This window comes from Berghia stephanieae, chromosome 8, assembly GCF_034508935.2.
Source record: "Berghia stephanieae isolate SIO BIC M18660-M18661 chromosome 8, UCSD_Bste_1.3, whole genome shotgun sequence".
NCBI lineage: Eukaryota > Metazoa > Mollusca > Gastropoda > Nudibranchia > Aeolidiidae > Berghia > Berghia stephanieae.
The window spans coordinates 26,888,807-26,900,869 of record NC_088367.1 but is presented as its reverse complement, the minus strand read 5'-3'; the positions used below and the strand labels follow the sequence as shown (position 1 = coordinate 26,900,869).

General features: G+C 35.3%; 1 protein-coding gene across 1 annotated transcript in view; it reads left to right on the top strand.

The window, feature by feature from the left end:
* The window catches only part of LOC144978443 (uncharacterized), a 60,486-nt gene extending 49,570 nt beyond the window's left edge, over nt 1–10,916 (top strand). The window contains exons 6-9 of the mRNA XM_078924514.1: nt 2,731–2,818; nt 3,270–3,385; nt 6,432–6,455; nt 7,368–10,916. Coding sequence (XP_078780640.1) covers nt 2,731–2,818; nt 3,270–3,385; nt 6,432–6,455; nt 7,368–7,444 — 305 coding nt within the window. The 3' untranslated portion in view covers nt 7,445–10,916. The remainder of the gene's footprint in view (nt 1–2,730; nt 2,819–3,269; nt 3,386–6,431; nt 6,456–7,367) is intronic.
* The last annotated feature ends 1,147 nt before the right edge of the window (nt 10,917–12,063 follow it).

Sequence of the window (12,063 nt, the reverse complement as noted above, 5' to 3'; positions counted from 1 at the left end):
AGAAAAACATTATAAATATGATCATGTTTTGACTTTTATACAGTCTGATCACACGACACGTGAAAACGATTTAGCCAGCATGGAGAATAAAAAGTACCGACTTTCTTTGTTTAGAACCAAGCTCTTCGTTGCCATCAGACTATTGAATCCTATTAGAACCTTTTTATTTTATTTTCTTTTTCTTTTTTTTTTTTTTTGAATTAAGAAAGACAAGTTACTCTCCTCAATAAAGACCTTTAGTCTAACTCAAATTTTATAGGTATATATTAAAATCGACGTGCATTTATTTTCAGGTCTGATAACCCAATTTCATATGGGCTCATTGTCGTTATGGAAATCTCAAAAAAAAAAAAGAAAAGATGACGCAAAATAGTGTCCATTACAACAGTGTTAAACCAGGCCCATAAGTGGGTTCGTGTGTCAGACCTGCATATATGTACACGTCGATTAAAATGGAAATTTTAAGCCTTCGGTTCACCCCAGATCTAATAGCTTTTTGAGCGGAAACCCCGCTGGAACATAAAATCAAGCTCAAGACAAAGGAGATAAGCTCGAGCAGGGAATTTTAAAAAAATTATTAACATTATTGTTAAGTAGATCCTAGTGTACAGTGCTCTTCCTCTTTGACCGTCTCAAACGACGCGACATCAATGAAATTATCAATTGTTTTTTGAGTTCAAAACGAGGTCAAGTGTGTAAAACAAACTGCAGGAGCTTTTGATAACTAAGTCGGGTTGACTGATGTGAGCTTTAACGGCGTCTTTGTGAAGTTATTTCAAATCATAATTTCACCTAATACAATTTCAATTAGATAGTTGCATTTATCATTATTATTATTATTATTATTATTATTATTATTATTATTATTATTATTATTATTATTATTATCAATATTATTATTATTATTATTATTATTATTATTATTATTATTATTATTATTATTATTATTATTATTATTATTATTATTTTTATTTTTATTATTATTATTATTATTATTATTATTATTATTATTATTATTATTATTATTATTAATATTATTATTAATATTATTAATATCATTAATTATGTTATTATTAATACATTATTATTAGTAGTAGTATTAGAGTTAATAGGCCTGTATCGAACCAAATCCCATTTCATAGTGCCCGGTGGCTGGGTGGGGTTCCTGACCTCCCACAGTTGGGCAGGGAGGTACATACTGTGTCTTCTATCCCCCTATGTCTGTTTTTTTCCAACATGCTGTCTGTCTTCGTCTTGGAATGAGATTACTTGGTTTTGTCCTGGCCCTGGTCGGATACCCTGGCTGGGAGGGAAACAGTTAAATGATAGTTTTGGGAGATGATATTTTTTCCTTGTAAATCATCTCTCTGGTATGCACTGTATTATGTTTTGTTTATGTATTATATATGATTTGTAATCATTTGAGTGTATTCCTCTTAGTAGGGACCTGTGCTTGTGTCTGGATGAGAATTTAGGTAATCTCAAACTAAGTACACTGATAGTGTGCTCTTGGTATCTACATCTGTTCCCTATTTGAACCAATTCCGCTTTGTCTGCCTTATTCTTGGATGCTTTAATTGTTATTCTTGAACTTTTTACTATCCCATTTCTTCCTTTTTACTGGCTCTGATATGACCTTAATGTGTTGCAAGCGCCGTAAAACCCTTAAAAACAAAAAACAAACAATAGTGCCCGGTGGTCGTCCTTTCTTTTTTCTGTACTAACATGTTTTGATACGATGAGTCACAAATATTCCTCATTGTCTTTAGGCAAGTACTCTTTAACAACTGAGTGGAATTATGTATTATGTGTGTCTTACCCTTGGAAATCCACCGAAGTGATTGAATAGCGAATATTAATGTATGTTACCTCCATACATCCGAGCCAACTCGTGTCCGAGCCATCTCTTTGTTCCTTGTTTGCGTTAAGGATATACGTAATAGATTAATTACTGATTACTGGCTCGCTCAACTATTGGCCCCGTTTTGACCCCACAGTAACTGTTAGTGAGGACGAGCTCTACACATAACGTTTGGCATTGATAGTGTGTGATTTTGATATTTCCTATAATATAACCATTCCCTTCTTGTTTTACTTTTTCTCGTGTGCTTTTAATTGAAAATCTAGATTTTCTTTTTATTATCCCATTTTCTTCCTTTTTACTGGCGCTGAAATGACACAAATGTGTTGCAAGCGCCATATACACTTAAAAAACAAAAATAAAAATTTCTAAGGATGCATCTACCCACCCACAGCGAGGCTTAAATCTAGGGTCTACAGATTACAATCCAAGTGTCCTACAACTAATATATCACAAAACTCGAAATAAATTCACGTCTGTCATGGGTTGAAGCATCACCCTTGAATCATATACCAACGATGTTCGCATGGGTGTACGATCCTATAGTGATGTCGTTTCTTCTTCTCTTTACTAGCCTATCCTGCTTCTTTGGTTTGTGATTGTATTTTTGACAGGGGATATTTTTTTTTCTGTAAATCTTCTGCCTGTTTGTTCTTGGTTATTTATAATTTAGCTTATGATATCTTTAGGTTATGATTTTGATTTACATTTGTACTATTTTTGTTAGATTGCTTGTTTTTTTGTTTCAGCTGTCTCTCATATAACCTCAATTATGTTGGAAGAGACCTAAAGCAACAATCAAAAAAAAAAAAAAATCATGGTTTGAAATTGTAATTACTCTTTTTATTTTGTATTTATTTATTTGTCAGGCTGTGACACGGTAGGGTTCGAAAAATGCGGAAACATCACTAAGTATGAAGTAATCACAAATGCAACAGCCACTGCTGAACTCTGCAAGTAAGTTTTTTTTGGTTTTTTTTTGTTGTTTGTTTGTTTTTCAATATTACAGCACGAGCAGTGAAGCAATGCTCTACAATTGATGGCTTTAAAAAATATTTAAATAATATATGCATATTTTTATAGGATGCGAGCTATGCAGGCTGCCTAGTAGCCCAGCAAAAAGTATTTCTTGGGAGATTTGGGTTCCACGAAGAATGATGATGATGAATGGAGGAGGAGGATGGTGGTGATGGTGGTGATGGTGGTGGTGGTGGTGGTGGTGGTGGTGGTGTTGGTGGTGGTGGTGGTGGTGGTGGTGGTGGTGGTGGTGATGATGATGATGATGATGATGATGATGATGATGATGATGATGGTGGTGGTGGTGATGTAATCTTAGAAAATTGCTCGAACCGTTTAACGTCTAAAGCTTTTTTAAAAAATTGATACACCTGATTCTTTTCCCCACCAGGACCACATCCACCAATAAAGAATGCTTGACCACAGAACTTAGCACATGCGGCGACAAGGCGTTCAAAGGCCCTTATGAGAAAGCAGTGGAAGACATGAACGGTGGTCTGGAAATCTGTAAGTAGAAATCATAGATATCCAATTATATTTTAAGTAAGTATGATGTCATACAGACCTTCGAATTATCCCGGTGAAAGTCTGTATAACATTGGTTTATATATTACAAGAAACGAGTATAAATTGATGGAAATATTCGGGATTTCCTTGTAAATTACATACAAGAGACGAGCATAATGTAATGCAGAGCTACAGGTTATCCCTGTAAAATATCTATAACAAGAGGCAAGCATAATGTAATGCAGAGCTACAGGTAAATTATCTGTAAAATATCTATTATAAGAGACTAGGGTAATGTGCGGCTATATGGTCCTGTCGTATGACACTCGCTTTCGGATCGGAAGGTCCTGGGTTCGAGCCTCGCTCGGCGCGAGTCCTTCTCTCACCTTACTCAGGTGTAAAATGAGTACATGGCCATTAATAGCGTTGTCTCTGTCAGGAAAAAAAATGTAATATCGCCTGACCGGCGCCATGTCTCGTTCTACATGTTACGTGTTGCTGTTGGTCAGGGACCTCTTGTAATGCGCTTTGAGCACATTTAGTGGATATTGCGCTATATAAAAGCTCAATTTTATTTTTTTCAATTTAATGTGATGCAGACCTACGTGTTATTCCTTTAAAATATTTATTACAATAGACGAGGATAATGTAATGTAGACTTACGTGTTATTCCTTTAAAATATCTATTACAAGAGAAGAGGATAATGTAATGTAGACCTACGGGTTATCCGTGAAAAAGTTGGTTTAGTAGTCTTTCAGAGCCATAGGCCCATGGAGCCGGAGTTTATCCCGATTTCTATAGCGTGAAACGGACAATAGCAATGACTTGCTACCCTTTGGATAGGACGCTAGTTTATCGCAAAGTACTTTCCGGCAGATCCAACAAACCCAGCTACCCAATCACTGCTGGGTGGACATGGGGATCAGAAAAAAAAAATCTCGACTGCACCCTGGATTGATCTAGGTCCCTTTGCTTGTGAAGCGGTGCTCTACCAACTGAGATTTAGGCTGCCGGTAAAGTACTAGTACATAGATTTATAGATTGCCCAAGACAAGCATTATGAAATGCAGACCTTAGGTTATCCCGTTAAAAGTCGATATACTGCATAAATTTATCGATTGTAAAATATAATGAACAAAAATTGATACAAAAGCTTCGAAAAAGAACAAAATATCAAACACGGAACGTTTTGGGCTCAAGACACTTCTTCAACCAATAAAAACATTATATCACAGACGACTGGAGTAAAGAGCTACTCGACTATGCATAAAGATATATGTAGAATGAGGCCCCAGAATTTACTAGTTACTATAAATGAAAAACAATTAACGATTTGTTTAAAATGTAATAAAAATAAAGATGAAATTTAATTAAAAGAGATAAATAGTGATTGTGGTAGTTACAAATAGAAATGTGAATATATTACGTAACTTATGATAATATGTCAGGTTCGTAAGTTTACGTTTCCAGGCAGTTGACAGACTTGGATAATATATTCCTCTGATAACAGGCTCGGGCTCGTAAAGTTCCACTTCCAGGCAATTGGTAAGGGGTTATTGTATAGTTCTTTGACAGAGGGCTCAGGTTTGATCCTTGAATATTATACAATCAAAGGTAAAAGCTCCGGCGTCTTGATGGTGGAGATATAATATCCACAACGTCCCAAAAGATAAAAATCTTTCAGTATATATAAGGAATGGAGCGACTGGCCGTCCGGCATAGATTGTAGAGAGAAGTGAGTTTTCCTCGCATTGAGAAAGCATTGGGTACATATATCGTATCATGTAACGGTTGATTTAGGCCAACTGACCTTTTAATACCGTGTGTATTTAAATTTAATCGGTAATTGATTATTTCTTTATCATTATTTTGAATTGGTCTACAGAAGACGCATTTTTTTTCATTTCATACTTGATACTGTTTCAAAGCTTTACAGTTCTGTTAATTTTTTTTTAAATGCCCCTTATGCTAGTTTTGTGTCTGTCAATAAAGATTTTAAACCGGTTTCCTCTGGTAATATTTGTAATTGTGTCCACTTGTGCGGTCTCTGTGTATATCAGACTAGGGTCTCTTTCATTAATAGAATGCAAGATGTTCAACAATTATTATTTTTTTACGTGCGCAATAGGGAACAAAAGTGTGAAAACAAAAAACTGGTTCCAATCTCACTGGAAATCTAAAATCACTCTTTGGAGGTTGTGTGCAATTGATATTTTGGTTTCAGAGTGATGGCATCTTATTTTCTAGTCTAAATATATGCTGGCCGTCAATAAAGATCATCCATCCTCGCTCTTTTTCTTCACGCAATGGTAGGAATCTGCCCATGCATCCTACTATCTAACCATATTAATTATCAGTCCTCCGAAGGACTGGTCACATGTACATTTCCAACTGGGTGGGGTCCTTGACCTCCCGTGGTGGGCAGGAGACCACTTGCTGTGTCTTCTATCTCCTTATATCTGTTTTATGGGTTGCTTTCTGTCTTTGTCTTGTAATGGAATTACTTGGTTTTGTCATTTTATACGGTGAGAGAATGTGAGTAAAGAGTCTTTTCCAATGACTCAACTATGCGCCGAGCGAGGCTCGAACTCAGGACCTTCCGATCCGAAAGCAAGTGTCATACCACATGACCACATAGCCTCACAATATGACACAGTGCCGGACAAAGCACTGTTTCATTCACACTTTTTCAGATCTTGATCTTACACCAGTGCCTGCTCCCTAATTTGTCACTTTGATCTAATCTTATTCAAACCAATTATAACTATTATTATAACATTAGTAACCGACTGTTATAAATGTATGATTTATAATGTCATTGTTAAACCATAGATCATGATGTCGTCATGGTTACGCGCTTTAGAAATTATATTATTATTATTATTATTATTATCATCATCATCATCATCATCATCATCATCATCATCATCATCATCATCATCATCATCATCATTATTATTATTATTATTATTATTATTATTATTATTATTATTATTATTATTATTATTATTACAAAGTTAAATTCCACATCTTTCCCTTCCACAGGTGAAAACAAGGGATTCCTAGAAGGTAAATATTCTCATTATCTCAAATACCTTGAATGTCGCCAATGTTTTGGGGAAAATTTCATTTATATAGAAAGATTTTGTTTGTTGGTTTTTGATGTTTGTTTGTTTGTTTGTTTTTTGTAGGGTTTTATTTTTTTTATTTTTTTTTTTTTTTTGGGAGAGGGGGGGGGGGGGAGACATAAACTTATTTGCAGGTCTGATAACCCAATTCCTTATGTTATAATGGAAATCTTAAAAAATGAAATTACAACAATGATAAACTAGGCCCATAATTGGATTCAGATGTCAGACCTGAATATATGTACACGTCGTTTTAATGTGTTTAATGAGCCGGGGTGGTTGGGGGATTTTTTGTCCTCCAATAGTGTGCATCGAGGTCACTTATTGCTGTGTCTTCAATTCCCTCTATCTGTTTTCCGATTTGTTTTCTGTCTTGGAATGAGACAACTTGGTTTTTGATTTACTTGACTTATTGTTGTCCGCCTCCTAATCGACCTACTGGGACGCCTCGGCAGCTTCTCTAATTCTATTGACGAATTCCCTCCATCGGTCTCTATTCTTTGCGAGGAACAGAAGGTCTGCAAGATCTTTTTCTGACCTTAACTCTTGATGGTTCACGAGGCGCTTCAAGTCTCTGTTTAATATTGTGTGAATGTTTGTTCTTGGTCTACCTCGATATTTGTCTTGACTTGATTGTTGTTATTATTATTATTATTATTATTATTATTATTATTATTATTATTATTATTATTATTATTATTATTATTATTATTATTATTATTATTATTATTATTATCAGCATCATCATCAACATCATCGTCGTTGTCGTCTTTATCATCATCATCAGCATCATCGGCATCATCATCATCATCATCATCATCACCGTCATCATCATTTTTATTTCTTTTCACAGGTGCCAGCACAGCCATACAGCCCGCTCTTGCCCTTCTGCTGGCCACATTCCTGGTAACCCTGTCCAAATTCTTCTAAAGCGTGTCACTACTTCATTGTTTTCAATATTTAAATTTTATTTTTATTTTTTCCCATTTCACGATCTAGGGTCATCTATTTCAATGCGACATTTGTCATTGTTATATGCAGAAGAATATGTTCTGCCTGAATGTCTGTTGTATTTCCTGCAGTTTAGAAATTGTTTCAACAAAATTATGACACCATACATGCGTTGCTTTAACTTTTTTTTTTTTTTTGTACTGTTTTATTACGCTTCAATGAAAAATGCTAATAAACTTAATGTAAACTAATTTGATTAGAATTGAAATTATTTTAAGTGGTTTAGACCATATATGTTGTTGCTAAAGAAAAGTTCGAATGAAATGATGGCATAAGGGTGAAATAGTTTATTTGTATTAGTAACCACAGCAAGGAATTCTTTTTAAAAACAATATCGGAATCTAAACGTGTGAGGGCCTTGATATGGAATGCCTCTTATCAGGTTAAATGACAGTCAAAAGTTGTTGAAGGCGACCATCTTTCACACCAGGCAAGTGGTCATCTCTTACCGACGGTAGCATTCCTTATACAGTGGCAAAATACAGGGGGATGAAGAATGATTTTAAATCTCTCCGAAGTTGTGTATGATATTATTTTAAAAATTGTCAAGAGTTGATGATGATTGGGATATTTCTGTATAGAATATTTCTATGTGCTTTGTCCCAAACTGTCTCTCATTCACAACTTTTAAGATTTTAATTTTCCCACACCAATGTCTGCTCCCCAGTTTTTCACTTTCATTTTATTTTCGATGAAAAATAAGTTTAGGGACTGCCGAGAAAGCTTGTCGTCAGTCCAGCCAGGTGATCACAGTGGTAATAATGTTAACAAGTTAACGGATGCGTTCCTCAATATAAACGATTGACCAACGATTGTTTTAGCTCCTGGAAACGCAATAATTGTTAACTTGCTACCATGTTGGGCTGTTCTGTGAATCGAATCTAATGGCTAAGATTGATGTTGTGCCTTATTAAAATTGGAAGTCCCCGCAGTCTAGGTTATAATATTATTTGAAAATTGAAACTAAACAAATTATTCACAGGTGTAGTATTATTGTTGTTGTTGGGGTTTTTTTTTCTTTTAATTTTGAAGATGTCCAAACTTTGTTTCTGTTGTAGTAAACTTAATTTTCATATGTTGTAGGCTTTGAACAATAATTGCAATGAGCATTCCATTTTCAGTCCATTCGTTATGTTATTTTTACCGAGATATGTTATGAAGAACGTTGCATTCATTTTTTTTTTTTTAAATCGCATTTCATCTCAACCTTTGTTTGTTTTTTCTTTTTATGTACGTGTCTGTGTGTACGCGCGAATACGTATGTAAGAAGACGTATATGTATGTGTGTATGTTTGTGTGTGTGTGTGTGTGTGTGTGTGTGTGTGTGTGCGTGCGTGTGTGTGCGTGGAGGGGTGTGTATCGAGGGGTGTCTTTGTTAGATCGCTCGTGTGGGTATTTGAAAAAAAATGTTTTCTATCATTCTATTCTAAATGCATTTTTTCACTCTTGACCAGCATAAAATGAACCACGATTTAAAATCTCATATTATTATGTTCATACCACAGCTTTGTGTTTTATATATTATTATATAAATGCATTTCAATTCAGCTTATGCGATGAAATGAGACAGAGCTAAGATCCAAAAGTTGATGTTGTAATAGTATCAGGCAAGACCTCAAAATCTCTAAAAATGACATTGGAAGCTTTTTGTCCCTATTGGCTTTCCAGCTTTATTCGATATATCTAGCATAATTAATTATAAATCCTTTACGAACTTTTATAGTTGGCTCTGGTAGGATTGTGTGGACGTATTTTGCTATATACCATCGTCCTATTTTGTTAGTAGCAATCGGGTAATATTTTTTTTTATTAACCCCACAGAAACCGCCCGGCTTGTAAGCGAGGGACTAGTTACTAGTTACACTTAAGATTTATAGAAATTTCGAGTAATCCTTGGAATAGTAAATATGAGCTTGTTTGGCGTTTTTCATTTTTACAAATATTTATTCATTCAATTTGATAATTAACATATCGCTGTGCATATCTAGTTCTCTATATATATCATAAACCATAATGGATTTTGATGGTGTCTGATTATTTTTTTCTTATGTGCCATGATGTATGTAGCAAATCAACATTTCATGTCCGATGTAAACTCGATCGCTATTTATTTACAGTACATTATACAATGATGTATAAACCAGTCAAACAGACGGTGTGTTATGGACCGGTGAGATCTATCCAGCTATAATATATTCTTGCTAACTAGTTTATTCCCCTTTGTTGGCCTTTTAGTTCTTTTCTCGTCAATCTCTGTTCTTGTCCTGGAGTAGAATTTGTATCAGTTTTTGTCTAGACCATATAATATCTTGGATTATTTTCTTGCTGAAAGGGTGACCGTCAGTCCGTGAGGGCATGCATACACTGGCAAAACATTTTGTTTGTATTTTGGTCAGGAAACGCTCACTTCAAATATCGATTGATTAAATCTCCTCCCACCTTGTGAAAAAATATATAATCTGGGAGTTCAAAGTGGTCTCAGGTTTGAAACGGGTTGTTGGGTCATCTTAATCGGTCAATATATGAAGTGGTAGTTTTCTGACCAAAATGAAAGAAGCGGTGTTATGTAGTGCACGGCAGCGCATGACATATTCTTTTATATGTCAATATATTCTAATATATAGCATAGACATGTATTTTCTAGAAGATGCATTCTTTTTTCTTCTCTCTGATTGAGGCTTTATCCGAGGTATTGAAGCTTGTTGTAGTTGAAATGACTTGGGGTTTTTTTATTGGTGAACACGTAACAGGCATACATGCCTATTGGTGTTGATTAAGCGGAAGATGTGTTCCTTGGCAGAATATTGCACTGACGTGTTTTCTTTGCAAGTTTGTTTTTTTCGTCTTTTACACAAGGCTGTTTTTACAAGTCGTAATTGAGGGCTGTCTGTCTTGTGGATTTTCTACTTAATTCTTTATTTCGAAACCTTGTGGAGTGTTCTATGACCTCCGCCTCTATAACCCCGTCATAACCTGACATAAAACTGGAGGTGCTGCATTTAAAACATAATACTGATATTATAGTTGAAACTGCCTTTGTTAAAAACCTTGTCAACTTTTTAAAGTACTCGTATATATATCTTGAATATTTGAATATCCTTCAGAAAGAGTTTACGTATGGATTTTTTTTCTCACTTGAATGGATAATGTTGAATTCAAATTTGATATTTTTCATGTAGCATTGATTCTGTATTTTCTAAGATAGCCAGATGAAGGAAAAAAATGACAATAATTCGATTCGTCACAAGTTACCACCTCCTATGCATTGTTCATCTGTTTACTTTAGAGTTATGGTCTGCCTTTCATCATATTGATATAATATTGCTTAATGACTGTTTTGCATTTTATGAATGGTGCTTTAGTTTAAAATAAAAGTTAACAAAACCTCAAAGCTTTGATTTTCAAATATATTTCAAACAATTATTACCAACGGGGTGTGTGTGTGGGTGTGTTTGAGGGGGGAGGGTAATCATCGGCCAATAGGTCTATGTGGTCTTGTTGTATGATTTTCACTTTCGGATCGGATGGTCCTGGGTTCGAGCCTCCCTTGGCGCATAGTTGAGTCCTTGGAAAAGGCTCTTTATTCACATTCTCGCACCGTACTCGGTGTAAAATGAGTACATGCCGTTCACAGCGTTGTCTCTGTCTGAAAAAAAAATCGGAGCATCACCTAACAGGCGTCATGTCTTGTTCTACATGTTGCATGTTGCTGTTGTCAGAGACCCTTTGTAAAGTGCTTCGAGCACGTTCAGTGCTCCCCCAGAAGATTCCACGAGCAATCTATCAATGACATTACATAAAGTCCTAATCACGGACAAGCAAGGGATCAAGCTGTGCTTATGAAGGATACATACACATAATATGGTTATAAAGCTAATAACTAAAATAGTACTTTACATAATAGAGATGATAAACAAGGAGAACATTATCTCTCGGGGGAAAAAAAGATCTATATTGTTTGTTTTTAAGGGTTTTACGGCGTTTGCGACATATTGTCATATCATCGCATGTAAAAAGGAAGAAAATGGGATAGTAAAAAGTTCTAGAATTACAATTAAAGCACCCAAGAAAAGATAAGACAGGGGAATTTGTTCAAATAGGAAACAGATGTAGATTTCAAGAGCACACTATCAAAGTACTTAGTACTAAAAGTCGCATCCAGACACAAGCACAGATCCCAACTAAGAGGGATACACTCAAATGTTTACAAATCATATATAACAAAACAATACCATAGATGTTTTGCATAGAAAAAAATATCATCGCCCAAAACTCTTAAACATTTGACTGTTTCACTCCCGGCTAGGGTATCCAGCCAGGGCCTGGACAAAACCAAGTAATCTCATTCCAATAGACAGAAAGCATGTTGAAAAACAGGATATAGGGGAATAGAAGACACAGTAAGTGCCTCCCTGCCCACTATGGGAAGTAAGGAACACCACCCAGAAAAGGAACCATCCATCTGACTGCTTCCCTGTAACGTGCTTTGAGCACGATCAGTGGATATTGCGCTATAAAAATGCGTTAGTTTTTTTCCC